This window comes from Cyanistes caeruleus, chromosome 6 (genome assembly GCF_971803275.1).
Source record: "Cyanistes caeruleus chromosome 6, bCyaCae1.hap1.1, whole genome shotgun sequence".
NCBI lineage: Eukaryota > Metazoa > Chordata > Aves > Passeriformes > Paridae > Cyanistes > Cyanistes caeruleus.
This window is the reverse complement of record NC_141706.1, coordinates 24305583-24327685: the sequence shown is the minus strand read 5'-3', so window position 1 is coordinate 24327685 and position 22103 is coordinate 24305583. Positions and strand designations below refer to the sequence as shown.

The window sequence follows — 22103 nt, the reverse complement described above, 5'->3', positions numbered from 1 at the left end:
ATGTCTCTAGAGCCCCATCCCCTCTGTAACAAGGTGTGGGGCACTTGAATGGTGCAAGAGAACATGTATTGGATGTCTGTCCTGAGACATCTGGACCTGACCAGACTAGAACAGACCTCATCAGCTATTCTGTCATTTAAGTATGGGTTCAAAGGTGGCACTCCTCCATCACAGGATACGCAGTCCCAACATAATCAGCAGGATGCTGACTGAAGCCTTCTCAGAGCTGTTTTTCACACTGGCTGGAGAACCACAACACAGCACAAGTTTAGTTCAGCTTTGCCATGGCCAGCTGAAAAGATCACAACAGCCAGAGATGAGCTGATGTACTAAAATACAGCAAAAAGCTTACCTCTGTGGACCCTTTTCCAGCTTCAGCTATGCAATAGGAATAATCAAAATAACTGTACATTCTGCTCACCTGAGCTCGTGGCTCTGAAGCACAACTGAGGTACACAGAAAACTCCTTATCATAAGGGAAACAACTGCAGTGTCTGAAAACTCCATCTTCCAGTCCAGGTACTTAACAAATGTGCCTTGAATAACCATGGGGAAAATCAACTCCAAACCCCTCAATTTCTTCTCCAAATCTACATTCACTCCAGTGAGACTGTAATCCTGGTATTACTTTCAGACTCAAGAAGTTCAGCTAGCAGAGAACACATCGTGAGCTCATGTACTGACCTCCTGCCTGTCAGAGGCCAGAAACATGATGTACTGTCCACAAATCATAAGTACCAAGAAAAAGCCAAGTCAAGAGTAACAACTCCACCTGAGAGTGATACAATCTGGTTTTTGCCACCAGCAAGATAGACCAGATCACAGCTGATGTATGAGCTGTCGTGATTTTCCTCCTGGAACAAAGATGCATTAATACACAATTAATACATTTTCTTGAAGAAGAGCTGTGGGGTCAAGCTTTTAGCACCTCCTTTTGCTCCTAACCTACCTCCAATTTTTAGCATGGACTTGAACAATGACCCAAGTCTGGATTTCTTGTGACCTAATTACAACAAAAAGCTACCCAGAGCCTGTGGTGGTCTGTCACTTACCAGGACTGTTTGACAAGCTTGAAAACCTTACCCTGAATGCAGAAACCTCTCTGAAAAGAAGAGGTGCTCCTACTTCAGCTTTCTGCTCCTTAACAAACTCTTGGAAGTAGTTTGGCCAGTGCTGTTCTAGCACACCCCCAACCAAGATGTGCCAGTTTCTTGGAACTGCAGCTATTGCTGACCCTGTGAAGACAACTTGGCCCTGACGCTCCCTGGAGCTCCTCCACTTCCTTGACCTCAGCTCCCAGTACTTGACAATGGCATTTGGCTCCCAGCCAGAAATGAGAGGAGTCTCTCAGTGGTTAGAGCCATCTGGTCTTTGAGAGAGCACCAGAGTGTTACTTCTCTGAAGGCCTCCATTTAGATCTATCCCATCCTTCTCCAAGGGCCTGGGGAAGAATGGGATAAGTTCTATTGCAGATGAAGAGCACCAGGTTCCTAGTGCAGTGGTAACACTACCAAGCAAGGGTCCCCATGTCATCTTTTAGAAGGACAAAGTACCCCTGTCCTGTGGCCAGTTGTGCACAAGATGCCAACTTTAGGAACAAACCCCAGACTTCGCATTAGAAACAACTCAAGAGTGGGAGGTTTTCTGTGAGTCTCTGGTCCAGTCCCACCATGTAACACCAGGTTCAGCATTTTCAGCAATCCTCCAGCACAGGGACAGATGCTGGTGCAAACAGCACACCCAGCTAAAGGCAGGGCACTCTCCCCTTGGGCAACTTCTCCCACTCCAGCTGGTATCAGCCCTTCTTCTGTGCGAACATGATGCCAGGCAGCTGCAGCCAGGGTGAGGACTGTGCCCTACAGTAGTTCAGAGCAAGCATTTACAGAAAGCAAGCCATTAACACAAGTCCTCTCTTGCCCAGGCCAAAAGCAAAGGCAGCATCCCCAGGAAGCATGGAGTTGAATTCTGTTGCTTTAATTCTGCTGCTGCCTGGCATGACAGAGGGTGGGGAGTGGGATGGGAAGTTGCTCACATGGATGCTGGGAAGCCCTGGGTGGGCTGTGGTTTTGTGCTGGGGGTGACCAGGGTTTCTGTACTGGTTTTGCCGTGTGAGGCATGTGACTCACACGCCGCCCTCGCCACTCCCAACCCAGACCAACCTTGGCTGCCAAACCCAGCACCTCTTCAGGCCTGGGCTAGCCCATGCAGAACAGCTCCCTGCCGCACTCAGCTAGATCACCTTCCCCCTTTGATGCTTCTAATTCTGGATGCCAGTTAAATTAGCCAGTGAAATAGCTTGGAAGAGGGAAAGACAGTGAGTGCCAAGCCACCCGCTGCACTGAGTGCAATGCCTTGTCTTGAGGCTGCAAGTGAAAGGCACATAGGTCAGACCTCAGGCAAAAACCCCAAAGGAACAGAGCTGAGCAAAGACAGGGTTCCCAACAGATTATCCCTTACCCAAAATATTCTTACCCACTCTAAACCTAGAGGCTGGAAGCCTGAATCCTTTAGTCTTAGTTGCTGAGCAGCCAGACAGCTTCTGCAGTGCAGGAGAGCTGTTCACAACATGCAGTAAGGAAGCCATGCACAGGGCAGACAAGGATTTGCTTACCTGTACATACTGGAGCAGCCCAAGGTGTACATGCTATACTGGTGTTAGCATAGACAGGAGCACAGAGGCTGGAGGGGACCAGAAAGTCTTAATTCTACCTCTAGAACACAAGAGATGATGGAGGTCTTGTGCCAGAAAGAGCTGACAGGAAAGGAATCAGGGAAGCAACAAACTGGTACCAGCTGAGGTGAACCCAACTCTCAAATCTCTTCCCTGATGCTTCTTCCCTTCCTGGCATTGCATCTGAGGCTATAAATCCCACAAGGACTAGGCTGAAAGCAAAGCACTCAAGGGGTGCCAAGGATGGGCTTGCACTGGTTGCACTCTTCCACCCTCCCAAAACTTGGGGCCAGCAGAGTTTCAGGTGGGCTGGGGAGGACATGACAAAGACTTGCTGGAGACAGAGACAAGCTGTCCTGCCCTGAGAGCTTGTCTCTCCCACCCCAATCACCTCCATAATCTACAGCATGAACTTGGTCTGTGGAGAGCAAATCTCAGCACCCTTTCCTCCCCGCCATCCCACCAGCAATCCTTCCGGAGCAGCAGCAGGAGCAGCAGCCTCTGGAAGGAGGACACAGCCATCAAGGTGATTTGTTGAGACGATCAAATAATAATTTACTGTGATTCAATCTGTGGCTTTGTACAGTTGCCGGGGTGGGAGGAGCCAAAGGATGAGGGGATGGGGATAAAAAAAAAAGAAGTTGTTTGCCGCAGGCTTGGGTGAAGTGCGAGATAGTCCTTGGAGTCATGCTCCCCCTGTCCTCTTCCTCCTCCTCCTCCTCTCCCCCCCATACTCCTCTGCATCCATTTGCTTCTTCCTTTGCTTCACCTTTTTCCTTGAGCACTGCACGGTGGGAACCTCGCCAAGACACGGTCCAGACAGCTGAAACAGAAGAGGACACTCATGAGTACCCACTTCCCATCAGAACAAGCAGGGCTGTTCCCTGCTCACCCCTCACATTTTGGGATGACCCTGCTAGTGCCCACAGAGCAAAAGCAAAAAGGCTACACAGGTCTTAATGTGGGCCTGGCTCAGCAAAGCATCTGCACATCTGCTGAAAGGAACAAGTCTTCGAGTCATTGGAGTGATGGGGGAGCTTTGGACACTTCACCAGACCTTCTGCCTATTTCTGAACCTCCTTGTGGGAAGGGGCACTGTTTGGCAAGATCTTTCCACTTCCTCCAGGGATGATGGAAATTATAAAATGAGTCCAAGGCAAATGCAGCCAAATTTTGTTGGCCACACACCCACCCTTCTTCTCCCCAAATCCTAGCATGTCTTTGCCTCACTTCTCCTTTTTTGCTTTGATGTTCCTCCCTCTCTGCTCTTGCATTGCAGCTAGATTAAGCTGGGATGTCTGGCTTCCAGTTTCTGCCTGAGCAGAGAAAGACATAGGCAACTCACAGGGCATGTTCTCTTAACAGAGAGGAATGTTTCCAAGTGACCCTTTCCCAGCCCTTCTTGCCCAAGCTGGTGCTGCCCCTGGACTGTGACAAGGATTGGGCTCCTGGCAGTTGATGTAAGGGAGCAGCAGTGCATGCCAAGCCCATGCCGTCAGCTGTGAGCCAGAGCAGGAAACAAGCCTTTAGCTCATATCCCCATCCGGAGGAAATGCTCCTGAACATCTGGAGGACACAAACATCTGGAAAATCTCCCTTAGCAGTGATAAGTGTGCTGGGCACAGCATTCAGCTCGGCCCCCAGCCGACCTCACACGCCTTAGCTAGGAGCGGAGGGGTGGGGTTCTGGGGTGGGTGTTTGCTCATAGGAAGCAAATGTTGCCAGCACTGTTTTGTTGGGTTTTTTTCTTGGGAGTGGGGGGCAGGAGGAAGAGCTCTGTTGTGCTCATGGCCTCTAGCTCAAAAGGCATCAGAGAAAACCTGCTGTCCATCTCCACCTTCACAAGACCCTCTTAACACCATCTCTTGATACAGTGCACTTCTCTTTAGGACTCCAGCAGTTATTTAAAGGGGTGAAGGACTAGTCCAGGTGCTTGGGAGACTCCCCAAAACACATTAAAGGCAATGTTCATGCATGCTTTTGTCCCAATCCCAGATGTCCTTAGATACAGATCTCCTTGGTGGACTCATTCCCAGTTACCCCTCTCTAAATTTCTGCCATGGAAGGAGTTGGTTACACAGATATTCCCAGGCCATTCACTTAATGCCAGCCAGCACATGCAGGGACAATAATAGGAACTCTCCCTGATTCCTATCCAGCAGTGTTTTAAATAAACTCATAATTAAAAAAAAAATTGAGGAAAGAAAAGAAGAAAAACAGTCAAGTGAACATAAATAATCTGAAAAACACTGTTTCTGGCTCCAGCACGCACAATTTATAAAAGCAAACAGCCCCCTTATGGCTAATTCTCAACACTGCATCAGTTCCAAATATCCCAGGGGATTTATCTAATGGGGAAAACTCTTCTGAGGAACACAGGACTTTTCACAGCAAGACAGGTTTACTCTAAAGCTTTAGGATGAGGCAATTTATATAAGTGCATTACAAGGCAATGCACCCAGCCAGCTCTTCATCTGAACCCTTCTAGAGCCAGTCTGGTGAGCATGCAGTGATCTGTACACCTTCAACACCAGCTTAATTCCTCTTTCAAAGCAGCAGCATGGGAAGAAGCTTTCCTGGGGAAGGCACGACAAAACTTGCTTTTTAAAAAAATTCAATTGCATAGAATTTTGTTGCACAAAATGAGGGGGAAAAATAAACTTTCCTGCCACACACTTCCTCAGGAAAGTGGGAATTTTGGCTTACCTATGTTTTGACAGAAAAATGCTATTTCAGTCTGAAAGGTGTTTCATTAAAAAATACCTGCTGCTGAAATTGATCCTGCTGCATTTGTTTCCAGGCTAGTGCATCTGCAGTCACCTCCTGCCCTGCTTCCAATGCTCCCCCACTGCACCCCAGGTCCTGCTTCCACCACTTACCATAGTCACGATACCACACATTTACAGTTCATGCAGCCAGGGCCGCTCTCATCTGGGGGATTCAGCTTGCGCAGCTTATGCTGCCGGATCTCCCGCACCAAGGTGTAGAAGGCATCCTCAACGCCCTGGGGAGAAAGCACGGCTTGAAGCAGTTGCCCACTCTGACAAGGGACAGTGGAGAGAGGAGAGGGCTCTGCTCCCCAGCAAGGTGTCCCTAGCACTGTCCAGCAGTGTCGATTGCAGAGTTAAAGGTACAGAACCAAGCTGGGAGGACTAACAAGGACCTGAGTGTGGCTGTCAAACGGAGAGCAAGATTGAATGAGCAAACATGAGGATAAAGAAGCTCTGAAGTCTCTGAGATTCAGCAGCTCTCAGCAGTCTGAATGAGGTCTACCACCCAAGAGAAAAGCCACCACTAGACCACTGAAGGTATCAGTTCCATTTCCACCTCTGTGCTCTGGAAGCTTGACATGGTCCTTTCATCAGCAGTGGTATATTCTGCCTGTAGGTCTGCCCAAATAGACCATGGATGAGGTTAGCCTAGTGACCTGAGCTTAGCTGACCTGCAGCGACTATGGAGGTTATTCCAGAGCCTTGGAGAATGCCCTGAGAAGGCATCTTGTCTTCACTGCTGCCACAGCATGATGATGCACTTCTCGTGATGGGAGGCTCAAGCCTGGACTGGGAAGGGAACATCCTGAGAGAGCATTTAGCCCTGAGGAAGCAACTAAGCCCATCCCTAACACCAATCTGTCTGCAAGGCGGTGCCTGCCCGTTCCTGCCCCTCCAGGGCAGCAATGGAGGAAAGAAAAGAAAAAGCATTTTGTTTAAAAGTCTCCTCCTACCTGTCTGGTTTTGGCAGACGTTTCTATGTAGGGGATCCCGTAACTCCGGGCCAGGTCCTGTGCTTGCCGGGTCTCCACTGTCCGTGCAGGGAGGTCACATTTATTCCCCACCAGCACCATGGGAACATCATCTGAGTCTTTCACCCTCTTGATCTGCTCCCTGCAAGAGGAGGTGTGAAGAAGTGAAGAGGCAGCTCTGGAACACTCCCCACTGGTTTCTTTGTTGAGATTTAACAACTACCCATCGCTCCTGTTGAGTGCCTTGTGTTGAGCTTTCAGAAAAATGTAAATGACTATGGCACACAAGTGAGTAAACAGCAAAACAGGGAACTTCTGGAAATGAAAACTAAACATACTTCTGCTTTCAATGCAGCTATTTACAAAACAACTTGAATTATGACAATCTGTATTAAGACATGAGCTTAAGATAGTTTAAGTTAAATAAAGATGAATTCTCAAGCAGTTACCTGTGCTATTTCCAACATTTTAGATTAAGTAATTGCACCAAGTGAGGAGAAAAGAATAAAAAATCACCTGCAACCAGAATTTGCTGAGCTGATAAAGCAGCTTTTGGCAGCGGTAGCCTTTTCTGCAGATGCACAGGCAGTATTTGCTCCCTTTCAGTTTAGTTCAGGTCACTCAAAGTTGAGAAACCAACTGGGAACTAAAAAAGCTGTAATGCTCACTTCTTCATTCCAACATTGGATCTAAAACTAGGTGGGCGAGGATGAGATCTACCACTTCTAAAAATCTTGAAGGCCATTATGACCACAAACAATTCATTCAATTCCCTTCTGATAGATAATAACTTCCTTTGCTTAATAAATCATTTGCAAAACAACTTTTTTTTTGCTCGTAAGTCCAGAACATTTAACATGATTTTAATTTAACAAATGAGATTTCAAATGCCAATTTCTGCATTTTAATTGAATGCAAATCTCCATCCAAAGGCAGCTGGACATTTATCATACAAAAGAATCAATCATCTTTTTCTAATGTAGTAGAACATAGAAATGAAGTCTGACTATATGCATGATATGCCATAAAGCCATTTAAATGTTCTGTGTAACATCCTGACCAGCAAATGCAAGTACTAAATTTAGTGCATAGGCTACACTTAGCTGAAAAGAGATACCTCCAAATGGTTACTAACCAGGGAGAGCCAGCATTTCTCTGGGGAATATTCTTTTAAAAGTGCAAACACAAAGAGCACAGGCTAAAGGAGATGAAAGCCAGTGATTTACATCATGATGGCTTGAAATCGAGCCATCCTACCAGCAATGCACAGGCACCAGCCCCAGCACAAGGATGAACACTGCTCAATCCCTCAGGTGCTTTAGGAAAATCCCGTCCTTTGGTTCAGCTAAAAGAAGCCAAATTAGTGCACCTGTGCAGCTGTTACACTGAGCAGCCTTTTGGATGAAACTAAAACATCTCAGCAGCTCCAAGCAGCACCTCTGATGGTAGAGCAAGGAAGGGATGTGCCTGTCCTCAGAACAACAGGATTACTGGGGCTCTGGTTTATGATGAGGGACTGGGATACATAGTCCCTTGTGGGACAGAGCAGGGACAGGCAGAGCCGTTTCCTGCATCCTCTGCAAGTACTTCCCATCGCAGCCAAGCCATAGGAAAAAGCACAAGCAGAACGATCCCTCCCTAAGGTAGCACCAGGGTAAACAAGGAAGATTCCTGCTGTATTTACATCATCCTCTTGACTCTTCAGCTCTTCAGGGGTGACATCAACAGAGAGGAGAATTGGGATGGGTACTGGGGCAGGGTCCCTGCTTTGTCACCACTTCCCCAGACATCTTCTTGGGCAAAACACCTCATTGGAGCCCTGACTCCCATTCTGCTCCATCTTTGCCCTGGTTGAAACCAAGCTCCAGTGGGGCAAGACTGTCTCTCCACACGTGTGTGCAGCTGGCAGACCACAGCCTGGTCATGACAGTGGACACCAGGGCAAGCAGCTTTCCCTGTCCTTCCCAGCCTCCTCTCCCAGCTCTAGGGCCAGCAGAAGTCACTGAGATCGATTGCGCTAACAAAGCAATTCCACTAATTAGGGAGGGAAGGGAGGGGGGTCATACAGGATCAGCTCTCTCTTTAGTCACCATAAACACTTAAACATTACATTACCAGGTCCCCAAAGGCCACAAGCAATCCCTTCGGAAGGGTTTTATTGGAGTCACTGACATTAGCCGTCTGCTCTGTCTTTTCCCTGGGGAATGGCCACTTGAGCTAATTGTCTTTGCTGGCAGTCTGTGCTTCCAGCATGGGGCCTGATCTAAAAGGGTGGGTAGGAGAGTGCAGCAGCAAGGCCTCTCTGCACAGGGCAAGAGGAAAGGGCCCTTCCCAGGATACTGACCTGTACTGGTGAATATCTTCAAAGGACTTGGTGTTGTTGATGGCAAAGACACACAGGAATCCTTCCCCCGTTCTCATGTACTGGTCTCTCATGGCACTGTACTCCTCCTGCCCTGCAGTGTCCAAGATGTCTAACAAACAGGTCTCTCCATCGATGACTACTTGCTTTCTGTAGGAATCCTGCAGGACAGGAGAGGGAAAGGAAGGAGGATGCATTTAGGGAGGGCTTGGATCTGGCTAAACAAAAGGATGCAGCGAGTGCATCCCTGGGAAGATGCCAGGTCATGCTCTGCATGTGTTCAGCTTCCATTAAAGAGACGACTCAATCTGTTTCAAACATGGGAGGGAAAGGAAAAATAATAAAAAAAAAAACAAAGGAAAAAGGGAGCAGCTAAGCAGGTTTCTCCTTGTCTGTCAGAACCACAGAGAAGACAGCTCCCAGCTTGCCCTCTCCATTTCCAGCCCTGCCTCTGGCAGACCAGGTGCAGCTTCATCTCTACCACGTTGCATAGTCTTGAACAAGTATTTCCTAAGCGTTGTTTAGTCTCAGCTCTAATTCCTTCTGCTGGAAGAGTAAGGACACTCAGGAGCTCTGACCAGCCAGGGCTTCCAGTCACTATCTGTGATCTGCGGGGCTGGAAGGCGCTTAAGATGACCTGGAAATCCAGTGCCTCCAATGCATCTCAAATCAGGCACCAGAGGCAATGTTGCCATCAGTAAGGTTTCAGACTGGGTTTGATGGTAAACCTCTTCTTTAAACATGAGGGAAAAGAAAAAATCAAATCACACTGTGAACAGGGTGTTTCCCACAAGCAGTCTGTGCCCAGAGGGCTACAGGAGAGGTAAGAACTATCCAGGCAGGTCCTTTGAAGTTGGGGGTTTTCCCTGCAGCAAAGGCAATCACAACTTATCATAGATGTGAGAAGGTCTGGAAACCACCCAGAGCATCCCTCAAAAGGTTTCATTTTCACAGCAGGCTCCTCAAAGCACTGCCCCTCCCCACTATGCTTCTCCCTGTGCTCAGTCTCATCAGCAGAGATGCTTTGGGGCAGCCCTGCACAGAGGACATCCCTCATCCCTCTCCAACACCCATCTCCTGTGGACAATGCAGCATCCTCAACTCTCAGCAAGAGAAGGAAGACGAAATGAAACGTATGGAAAAGATACAAGTCAGCAGTACAACCACACAGTGCTTTGCAGCCACTCACAGAGGCTACAGCTGCAGTTTAACATTTATTCAAATGTCGGCTGCTCTTCCAACGACCACAACAATGTTATCAGATGAGCTTTGCAGGTCTGCAGACAAACAGCCGACACAGCAAAGGTCACCAACAGGACTGGCAGCAGCACAGAAAGGGAATGGGGCCAACACGGCCTCTATCCTTTGGTTCATTACAACAACATCATTTGCTGGGGCTAATTAAAGTCTTTCCTCACCTTGCAGAGAGGAGTGTGAAATCAGAGATAAAATCTGCTCTGCCACGACCTTCTCAGCTGTGCCTTCCCAAAAAGTGGACTGCTGACCCATCGAGAATAAGCATGGAGTGAAAGGCTGGCTTCCAGCCAACTGCTCTGAAGGCAACTGGCAGGCTGCCCTGCAGGAATGTGCTCCCATTTCTAATCAATAATGTATCTGGAACCTCCTTTGTGCAAGGGGACTCGAGTGCCTCCTCTGCCCCACAAAGCATCCTCCCACCTCTGCACCTTGGCTTGGGACAGAGGACCAGCCTCTCAGCACACATGTTCACAATTAATTGCCAACTCCACAGTTCCAGGATGTTTCACCAGCACCCAGCATGCTGACAGAGAAGAGATCCCACACTTCGGCTCAGGGCATCAACAGGCTACCCGTAAGGCCGGCCAGCTGGCTCACAAGGCAGAGACGTCAAACAATCTTGCAGAGGATGCTTTGCAAAGGAATGGGACAAGCTCTCCCCATCAACACTTTGTGTACAGCTTCATTTGACCTCCCGCTCCCCAGGAAGCTCAGGATGTCAGCTCAGCTGTCCCTGCCACATACCCAGGTGACATGGCTGCCACTGCAGGGCTAGCTGCCACCAGCCCACAGCAGCAGCCTGCAGCCTCAGCGCTCCTCTGCAGTCCTGCATGTCCCACCCCACCATGAGCAGAGGGGAATGCAGCCAGACCCAGCTGCGAAGTGCCAGGCAGCAGAAACATGTTTGGGGTTCAGACTCAAGATCCCAGGCAGATGTTGGGAGCATCCCAGCTGTGCTGGGGGACCAGGCCAAGAGGCCCATTTGCTAAGCACTAGTCAGAATATGACCAGAGGTTTGGGAAGCCATTAGTAGCTAGCTGCTAAGAACTGGAAGATGAACCAAAGAATTTCTCAACACAGTGAAACTCTTTATTCCATCCCTGCTTATTCACCATGGGACAATGCCAGTGGCATGCCTTTCCTTGCTGCCTTGGCCCTCCTGTTCCCAAAAAAAAAGTCCTAAGATCCTTGGCAGCGCAAGAGCTGGCCTGTGAGGGTGTGCTGTAGTGGGGTGGACAGTGTTGAGTTACACAGCCAAACATTTGCACACGTGAATCAGGAGGGTACAGGGTGTCAGGGTGACACCCAGTCTGGGTCTCTGCTCCAGACAGGGGACAAACCTCCAAACCTCCTGCTCTGGGAGCATCTTCTCAGTGCACCCCAATCTGCTTGCACCCCCCTTTGTCTGTGCTCAATCCATGTGGGTGATGGGCAATGCCTTTGCTCCATGCACGTATCCTCTTTTTCCCCCACTTTTATCCTGCTCATTTCAGCATTGTTGTGCTGCTTGTTAGCTGGCTGAACAGTCATAGTCAGCTCCTGGGCACAATCCAAAGCAGCTTAGTCACAGGAAGGTGGTTTGTTGGTCACATTTGGATGGCTAGCAGGTAGCTCTCTGTCTCTTAAATCCCCATAAAACGAAGCATAATTAAAAGGAATCACCCTGAAATGAATCAGTAGTTGGCCAGGGGACCAGGAGAAGCAGGGTACAACCAAGGGAACTGCAAAGGCATCAGGGCTGGTGGTACCTGCAGGTGGAAAAGTACCAACGGTGAGAGGGCTGAAGAGCAGCTTGTGGCAGCTTTTGGAAGAGGAGAAGAACAGAATGGGGCTGGAGTGAACAGTGGAGGAGAGAGCAAGCGTCTCCCAGAGCAGTGCAGAAGTGGGTAGGGTGAGGAGGGTGTGCTGGGAAATGCCATGCAAGGTTTACATTCCCTGCTGCCTGTTTACATGGAGAAAATTCCCTGCAGGGTACGTACAGGGAGCAGGCATCTGGAGATAAAAAACACAGGATGCCAAAACCCAACACATCACTGGATAAGAGCTGCATCTGCCCACCTAAGGTCCAAGAGAGACTATGCAGATGTCTCCCCAGGGAGGTTACTCTCCATGAGAGGATCTTTTGCCAAAATCAACCCTGAATGGGTTTCTGCAAAAAGTATACAATAATACTGAGGACAGCCACATAAGGGGAGAGGAGCTGGGGACAAAGGCAATTGCATCCATAAGCAAGGAGACTCAGGAGCCCTGAATTAAATTCCAGTCTCTGCCATGGACTTTCTAGGTGACCTTGGCCAAATGATGTAATAGCACGTGCTTTTTAAGTGCTCTCTCTCCTTCCCATCTGAAGGATTGTAAGACTATTTCTGCCTTTCTACCAAGCCTTGTCTTGCTTGTTTATGTAAGTTGTAAGCTCCTCAGGGTGGGGACTACAAAGACAACACCTACCAGAATAGATTTCTCATCCCAGCTGGGGCCTTTAGCCATTATGATAATAATAACTGCAGCAACCACAGCTGCATTTATACGCATCTGGTAAAGAATCCTTTAGGACTGCAGACAGGGAGGTTATTGTCCAAGAGGCATTACAGAGCTGCAATTTGCCTTCTTAGGGTGGACTTTACTCCTTGTGCAGAGCAGTGGCTCCTGCCTACATCTCACTCAACAAAGGTGTCAGTCATGCAGAGGCTAATTAGCATGTGGCTAATTATGGTGAAAGCAGACAGAGAATGGAATATATTTTTGAAAAATTAAAGAAAATAATAATAGCACAACAGATATTGAAGACTGGATCCCAATCTGCCCCCACACAGCCTGTGAGAACCACAGGGTCCCTGCCTGCTTCTTCAGGCAGGGTGCTGAGCTAGACAGGTCAGTGCTGCCATCCACACCGACTGAGACACACACATCACACTTTTAACTCGTGAAGAAGCAGAGGCAGCACTCTGGGAGCCACAGTAGTTCAACTGCTCAGCACGTCTCGCTCAAACTGCAAGACATACATAATACAACCAAGCTCTGATAAAACCCATTTCATCAGTAAAGCTCAAAACATCCTGCAGAAAAAGTCAATACATTTACTCTGATTTCACGGGAGAAGAAATGGAAGCACAGGCACAAAATGGCTCTTCAATTCTAAACCTTTAATCCCTCCCTATTTTGTCATCTCATCAGAAAGGAAGACTTTTGTACTGCCTCTCAGCCCCTGCCCTGCTCTGCCAGTCTCTGTTGCCTCCCATGTCACCTCTCTTCAGCAGACACCACTATCCTTCTGCAGGAGATGTTAAGTCGGTCACTGCGACCTCTGAACACACACACAGTGACTCAGAATAGCTCTGCAAAGCAGAGGAACATCCCTGCTCAAGTTCAGACTTGAGACCAAACTGAGCATGCTCTGGGTTGGAGCTGAGGTGGAGAAAAGGAAGACAAAAATGTGCAGACAGACTGACCCCATGCCCAGAGCCACTTACCTCTATTGTGGGGTCATACTCATCAACAAAATGGTTCTGAATGAGCTGTATCGTCAAAGCACTCTTCCCAACACCACCTGCTCCCACCACCACCAGCTTGTACTCAGTCATCTTCCAGCTGACCCCAGCTCAGGACTTCCAGGAGCACCACCACCTGCAAGGACAAACATGGACACTATGCTAAGAGAGGTTACTTTAAAATGGGAAAAATAATCCATCAAACCAAATACAAAAGATCTGCTTATCCTGTGGTCTGTTGCAATCCTTCGGCCTGACTGGATGCAAACTTCACAGGTTACTTAAGCAAACTTCAGGAAGTAGGAGAGCATTACTGATGAGCAAACAAGAGGTACAGGCTGTGTACATCAACCCCTAAAGTAACCAGTTTAAGAAGTCTGGTTTTGCAGAAGTGCTCAGCACTGTCCCTGATTTACCTTATCTCAAGCTGACGATCTGAAATCTTTAGATAAATTTGAAACCCTTGGACAACAAGGTTGGAATGTCAATTCCCATAAGAGTAGGGAAAAAGGTCCAGCCCTGCCCAAATATGCTCCATGTCTTCACCCTCAAAGCTGCATTAAACCTCAAACCACACAGCAGAGTTGAAACAGTGGCACATCCCCACCCTCTGCCTGTCCTCCAACTAATGGTGGTGCTATCATAAGAACTGAAGAAGGGGCATCCCTGCTCCCTGAGCCGAATTTGGCACACCCAACAGGGAAAAAGAGATGCTGTCACAAAAGGTGCTGACTGACAACGATGATTAGGGTCAGGATGAGCAAACCACACTTCTGCAGTACCTCCCATGGCCCTTCAGCAGCAGAAGATTCACGTCTCCCCAGCTCCTCCCTTAAATTTCTGCTCCAAGTCTGCTGAGAAAGAGGAACTAACTCAGGAAGACTACAAAACCCCAAAGGTTTAAATAGAAATCCACCCTCATCGGACTGCAAGCCCTGCCCACTGAAAGTCACTCCAGGGTCAGATACTCGTTCTCAGCCACCATCTGCAAGCTCTGGGGAAGCCACCCAAAATGCAGCAGGTAGCAGGAAGACAAACTCACAGTTCCCCTTGTCAGAAACACTTCAGTGTTCACAGGGATTAAAACCCCCTCCTCCACCCTCCCACCCCAGACAGTTAAATCACTCCACCCTCCTCCTCCCCAGGCTTGCCAGCCCTGCTCCTGAACTCTGGAAGTTGCTACAAACTGTGCCAGCAAAAGCTGCTCTAGACCCAGACCACAGCTGATGCATTTGCTAATATAGCAAAGATCTAATGGCAAGGAGGCCAGAACTTTCTGCCTTCAATCCCCACCTGACTAACCCTAAACCCCCCGGACAGTTCCATCTCCATCTCGAGGAGGGAGCAATCAGACAACCACCTCTTGCCGAAGCCCTTTCCTGAGCTGCTATCTGATAGCAGAAAGGCAAGCAAAGCTCACGCCCTTCTCAGCATCCAGAATCCTAAAGAAGGGAAAAGGAGCAAAAGAGCAACCAGGTAATAAATATGATGCCAAGCAGGACCTCTGGTTTGCTATGCTGGAGAAGCAGTTAAACACAATGGAAAAGTGGTCAATGGCAGGGGTATAGTAGGTGCAAATAATGCCATACCCTAGGTGCCTACTTGAAAGTGACACTGCTTCCCCTCAAAGTCCAATGTGCCTCTGTTCTGGCAGCCAGGAAGGAGCTGCAGATTGAAAGCAAGGCTTCAGGAGAGAATCCAAGTGATCTCACTAATTGACTCTGCACACACGTTACTCTGCATGCCCTCACGTCTATGATGTTCTCACATGCACTACTTCTCAGGGACAAGAGAGATCCTCACCCCAGGCTTCTGATTTCTCTGGGAAGAGACACAATGAAAAGGGGACTGAGGAGCAAATGTTGACTGACCATCTCCACCAGCACAGCTGTCTGGGGGGGATCGCTCCTTCAGCAAACAGCTTCACAGCTGAACACAGAGGGGTCCTGGGGGGTCTGAAGAAGAGCTGTGACCAGCTCCCGCCTTTTATTACAGAGCAGGGAGATCTGCAATCCCCAGCAAAACACAAGGACTTTGCTCTGCATCTGACACTGATGATGAAGCAATTGCCACAAAGATGCTCAAGGAAAACAGCACAACTGCCCAGGCCTGTAGGACTTGCTAAGGCAATGACAGCTTTGACTAAATACAGGGAGAAGAAGACATAAGTTCTCTAGGAGAGGGTTCTCCCTCAAGACCACCCAGTGGAAAGCACTGCCTACTCCTTTGGAAGACCCCCCCAGCCCACACAGCCATAGCAGCTTTATGGTACACACTGCAGCAGGAGGTAGGGGACAAGGTGGTCACCCACATCAGCTTAAATGTCTTCCTGCTCCAGACCCCAGCTGAGTTCCATTGCACAGCAGAGGGGCAGCCACACAACAGCAAGCCCTGCCTATCACCACCTTAGCACAGAGTTCTAAGATCTGGGTCCTCCACAGAAACACAAATCCACATCTTCTTGCCCCTCACACACCCGAGAGGCAGGGAAAATGAGGAGGGCAAAGGAGCTATTGCTACTCCCTGCTTGTGGCCCACACATGGACAATTTACATACAAGACCTCTGAAATGTTGGTATTTATTCACTGACACCATCCTTCCAAGGTGCTGTCACGTCACCTAACTCTCCACTACTCTGCCATCCTCACCCCTGCAGTGGCAGGACAGATTGTGCAGCTTGCAAAGGAGGGCAGGTCCAACCTACCCGCTCCATACCATTGCTGCAAAATGTCCTAATGCAGAGCAAGAGCGTGGGGAATGATGGGCAGCTCTGAGCATGAGAGCTACCTGAATCAATGTGGGCTAAAATCAATGCTCAGGGGAGCTTGTTTCCTTTCCCCAGTCCAAGCTCCTCACACGGGTAGCATGCAGACCCAGCTGCACACCAAAGCATGGGCATGTCCCACAGAAGAAGCAGCCTGGCCAAAGGCTGCAGGGGAAGCAGAGATTCCCATATGGCCAAACTTTGCCACAGAGTTGTGCAACTGGTCCTGTCCTTAGGCTTACCAACACCATCTCGTAATTCCCCCATCACACTTTTTGCTCCTGAGCATGGGAAGAGCAAGGCTGCCCTGTGTAGTTTCAACACAGGGGTGGCTGTTCCTCAGCGCCACAGGAACATCACCACCACCATAGGGGCTGGTTCAAGGAACAACCATCCCAAAAGCAGTGTTTCTGGCTTTCTATAAAATAGACACAGGGAAGAAAGAGTGGGGCTCTCATCAGAGAGATGGTAACAAACACCCCAGTTTTCATGCTGGTGACACACCGGATGGAGTTTTACAGCCTGTTGGTGGTTGTGAAAGCTTCTCCTGATGCGAGGATTTCCAGTTTCTATTGCTCAGCAGCCAACATGGAACCCACACACAGCTGACCACAAAATAACAGAGGGAAACACAAAAGCACAGCCTCCCAGTCCCACACAGAGCAGGAGCAATGCTTCTTCCATCTTCTTCAAGCTCTTTGAGATCTGAAAGTCTGATCCAGGTCACCATCTAGTGTTTCTCTATCCAAATTTACCACCTCTGCAGCACTCTACTACTACACCCTCCAAAAGCCACACACAGGGCTGTCAAGCAACAGTTGAGAGAGACAGCAAGGAGGAGAGCAGTTCCAGGAGCACCGTCTGGAAAGAGGAGGGCTGAGATCCGCGTGCCAAGCCAACAGCCCCAGCGTGGAGCCGGAGCTGCTGCTGCATTTCCTGACCTCGTGGATTTTCTCCTGTAGCGAGAGGGCTCCTGGCTCCCGTTCAAAGCTGTCTAGGAAAGCCTCACCGAGTGCTTCCGCCTGGCAGCAGCAGCTGCTCCCAGCCCAGTAGCCAGAGCTACACAGCTCCAGCAAACAGGAGCCATCTGCCAGCCTTGTGCAGGAAGCAGGGAGAGCAAGCACCCAGCCCCGATGGAGACCAACATCCTACCTTTGTCTCGCAGAGAGGGGGTGGAGGCGTGGGTGAGGGTAGAGGGCACACCACCTCCCCTGCCTGCACATGCTGGGTGGCAGCATGGAGGCCCTGCCTGCAGAAACAAGGACCAAGATGCTTGGCAGAAGCTGTCATGGGGCTAGGACCTAAAGTAGGTCTGAGCATCAAGGCTACAGGTGTTACCCAGAGATCCAGCTACAACAAACAACCCGATCTTCTTCACAGTCCCTATTCTCTAGCCTAGAGAAATAGTTTGGGAGACCTGACTGTGAAGCCTCCAGAAACTCACTCAGCAGAGGAACTCAAGGGGCTTGGTCCCATCAGTACATCCCATGTCAGCACTTCAGTTTCAACAAGAGCTCAGGCATCAAGCAGAAGGGATACATGGTGGGTTTCCAACACATTCACCACAAGGGAGCCTCTGACACCCTTCCAACAGAACAACAAGGAGCTTTGTCTGTGTCCCCTGTTTCCTCCCATCACTTTGTTTCTCTCCCAGGACAGACACCAAGCCAACTAAACAAGTCAAGAGACAGATTTTTGCACAACACTGCTGTAGTAAGGCCAGCCATGCCAGAAGTTTTACAGCTGCTCATTACTGAGCATTCACCATCACTGCACCTGCCCACTGGGATTTTCTGCATTTAAAGGCATCAGAAGTCAGTTCAAACTCTGCAAGTATCTTTGGGCTCATCTCAGACCAGGCATCCTTTCCTCCAAAGCCCTGTGACCTGAAGCCATATGACCACAAATGCTACTGTGTTTGATTTTATTTCCCTTCAACAGAGATGCCCTGCACACTGAAATGGTCTGTAGTCCTCTAGGAGAACTACACTTATCCCAGTCTTCTACCAGCAGTCATCCACACCCACACATCAGGAATCCTACTCAGTGATTTTTGAGCACTGATAAAGCAAACCTTTGTTGGCTTGCCCCAGTGACTGTCTGGTCACCTCCATTTTCTCACGCACCAGACTGTCAGCAACATCACAAAGCACAGCCTGTGGAGGGACTGAAGGAGCCTCTCCAGCAGTGTGAAATGCCACCTTTTGTTTTCACTCAAGGACCAAAATTCTGATGTTCTCAAAGAGATTAGGGAACTGAGGTGGGACAGCTGATGCTCTGTTATGAATCCTATCCAATGCTTCATTTTAATTTACTTTTTGCTTTTTAAGGCAACAAGTGAGCTACAAATCTAACGAATTGTGCCTGTTGTTGGCTTGCTGGCTGTATACCTGCAAACCTCACAGACGAAAACAGAGAGAGGGATGCCAAAGTGAGAATAAAAGTTGCAAATATTAGCCCTACTTTGGGGAGATAACTTGGAGATAATAAATGTCTTCTATTAGGGTGAAAAAAAGAAAAAACGCCAAAAAGGAGCAGAATGGCTTCTTCCATCCTCTGCTAGCTCTTCAAGATCTGAAGGAAAAGGCAGCCTGTCCCAAGGGACTGAGCACAAAAATATTGCTGCAGAGGAAAGGAAGAAAAGGGGTAAGGAATGACATAATGTAGGAGGCTGAAAATACAGATGTGCATTCAAGGAGAAGCCTTTGAGGAAGAACAGCAGAAAGCTGCAGCAGGTCCGAGGGATAGGAAGGTCTGGAAGAGAGGGACTGCCTCTCCACAGCAGCCATAAACATGTCCCAGCAGCAATGTGCAAGCCTCAGCTTTGTACAGAGTCTTGAACAGGCATGGACTGGTCACTGCACCAGGCCCAGCCCTCACAGTTTCCAAAGCACCTCTGGCAACACAACCCCTCTGCCAGAGACTACCCAACCACAAAGGGCTTGGGAAAATAGGGAAGGACAAAGGAAAACAAGACAGTATTATTCTCTCCAAAACTGCTTCCTTGGTTCCTGCTTCAGCTGTCAGATATTTAAGTAAAATACAAAGCTTTGCAATCACCTGCTGTTGGCAGTAGGAGTGTGACTACACTGGTCTTGCTTTCCCTCTAAAAAAAATAAATATTCTTAATAAAGTTCTTCATTGGCAGCTTAATCCAAGAAAAACAATTGGCAGGTAGCTATAACTACCCAAAATAGCAAACAACTAAGTGAGCTGTAACACTACTAAATAAGTCGGTAACACAATAAACCCAGAAAACAAACCAGCTACCCATGAGCTTCCCTCTGGATGAAGGAATTGCCCCCCACTCTCCACACCCAATAGAGGCCAGCAAAATTGCTATTTTCCAAAGAAATATGAGCATGCCCATTATTTCAGAAACTTGTAAGTCAGGACTGCTCATGCCCATGTCTCCAGCATTACGAATGTGGCATGAGGAGCAGCACACAGTCAGGAAACTCTGGAAAGTGCTGGGATATGCTTGAGAATCATAGTGGGACCTTCACCTCCGACCACCACCACCACTCTGTTTGTCTCCCTGATACCAAGTCACTCATCCCAGTACAGTCTCTGCAGAAGAACCAATCTTCCAAGCTACCTTCCACAGAGGGAAAGCACACTGCTCTGTGGGTTAATTGCTGCCAGCCCACAGAAAGAGTGAAAGAAACAGGCAAACAAATTATGTATCTCACACCACTGCTAAACACAAGACCATTTTAAAAAAAATCACATGCACTTGTGATAGCACCCAAGAAACAGTTCTCTGCATCTGGCAGGGCTGGTGATGTGAAAAAACTGAAGACAGTTTTAAAATTACACTTGTGATTTATGATCCAACACTTCAGCGCTCTTTGAGATCTACATGAGCAAGAGGAACCTGCATAAGGAAAGAGGAGACTGGAGCTGTGTCTGAAAGTTGGTGAAGATGGATAACAAAGGCATGAAGAGGCCATAGTGCAGGTCAGGACAATGTGAGACACTTAAATAAAAGCTGAACTCCTATCTTGCAGTCAGGACTTAGGACTTAGGGTTGAACATACCAACATGTGTGGGAAAGCAGTGTGAAGGAGGAAAAGCTCTCACAGTCAAGATGCAGAAGGCTGCAAACTGCCAGGACTCCTCCACTTTCATCTCCTCTCCAGCCTCCCAGGGCTGAGTAGGTGGTTCAGAGGCAGACATTTCCCTGCCTGGGCTGGCAACCCTCCACCTCGCCCTGGAAAAGAGACTTCTCTCAGGCCTCCCACCCTTTTTCAGAAAAACAAATGGTACTCTGTACAATAGAGCTCAAGAGAAGAGGCAACTTTTAACTCTGCTTTACATTAAAATCCCACCTATAAGCATTAATGGGATGCATGAAAGGCAGTCTGATGTATTTTGAGTATATAAAAAGATGGACAGGTACCCAGGAAACTTTAAAACAAGACCCACATTATAGATGTCAGTAAATGCTTAGTGCTGAAACACATGGTACACATCCATGAACCCAGGCTCTGAACACTCTCTTGGCTTGCCAGTCTCAGTACCAAATCGTATTGATTTTCCCACAAGATATAAGGTGCAATGAAGTAGAAACTTGGAGCAGATGAGTATGTAGCACCAGTGTAAGTGGATCTCTGCAATTACAGCTATTAGAGAATATCAGGCTTTGGGGAAAACACTGCCCAATAATGGTGTGGAATTACAAGAGATGCTGTCTCCAGGCTGGTTTCCTAAGGTACCTGGTATGTTCTGCCTGGTCCTCTTGCTGATGAAAGGAGCAGCTGCCAACAAGCTGCCGGGGAAAGGTCCAGCCTCTCCCGTGCCCAGCGGTCCTGTCATCATGCTAGGGCAGGTTGCAGCCATCTGGCTCTGCTGCAACAGCACAAGAAGGGACAAATTCAGGTCTCACTACTAAGCTGCAAGCGATGGAGCACCTAGTGCTAGAGATGGAGGCGGTGGCCATGCATGAACAGAAACACCATCCTACTCACTGCAGAGACAGGCAAAGGGATGCAAACAAGCCAAGGGACTGGCCCAAAGCCATCAATGGTGGTAAAGCTGGGAACTAAATTCAGGCAATGTGATTTCCCATCTGGGGTTTTCACCTGAGACAAAAAGCTCCCAGCAGAAGTTCTGGATGGGAAAGCTGTTGATCTCCTGCTGAGTCTTTGTGTTGGGCTGTCAGAGCTGGCAGTTCATCCCCAGCCCAGCTTCCCAAGGCAGAAACAATTGGGGAGGCAGGGTACATCAAGTGGGAAAGCACAGAGTGCTGCAAGAGAGGCCCTGCTCTCCAATTATCCTGATGAGATCACAATTGGGTCATGGGCACAGACAGCCAGCAGAGAAGCAGATGCTCTGATCCACAGAGAAGCAACCCAGAGATGCAGGTAGGGCTGGAAGCAGAGGGGCAGGCTCTGCTGTTCTCCTCACTTGAAGCCCATCTACAAGAAAGGGGGAAGTCACTGCTGTAAGGTGGGCTACAAAAGGGCCAATCCCAACCTGAGCACCACTGATGCACAGCAAAAAAAGGATGCCAGAGTCATGAAACACATTCTCCCTACAAGCTTTCTGTTCTCCTTCCCTATCCTTCCTTATTCCTCCCAAATGACTGTTGACAAAGAAAAATTAGGAAACTGGTTTCAGGAAATGCATACGAGCCCTTTTCACTGAGAAGGATTTGTAATGGAAATAGGTACGGTTGTTCAAATTCCTCCTTGCTTTAAATCCTAAGACATGTATTTTACCAGCAAATTCATGGATAAAAAAAACAAGGTAGTTGCATCTGGGAAGTTTCAAGAATTGTTTTGATAATGCTTTTAGGTGTTTGTTTTGATTTTTG

The 22103-nt window shown here is 48.5% G+C and overlaps 1 protein-coding gene across 3 annotated transcripts in view; it reads right to left on the bottom strand.

Annotated features, from left to right (window-relative positions):
- Positions 1-3201: 3201 nt before the first annotated feature.
- Positions 3202-22103, bottom strand: part of HRAS (HRas proto-oncogene, GTPase) — a 39703-nt gene continuing 20801 nt past the window's right edge. For all 3 annotated transcript variants that reach the window (XM_086895790.1, XM_086895789.1, XM_023928872.2), the window contains 5 exons: positions 13503-13656; positions 8758-8936; positions 6396-6555; positions 5551-5675; positions 3202-3494 (listed from right to left, as the gene is read on the bottom strand). In XM_086895790.1, coding sequence (XP_086751916.1) covers positions 5556-5675; positions 6396-6555; positions 8758-8936; positions 13503-13613 — 570 coding nt within the window. In that variant the 5' untranslated portion in view covers positions 13614-13656 and the 3' untranslated portion in view covers positions 3202-3494; positions 5551-5555. The remainder of the gene's footprint in view (positions 3495-5550; positions 5676-6395; positions 6556-8757; positions 8937-13502; positions 13657-22103) is intronic.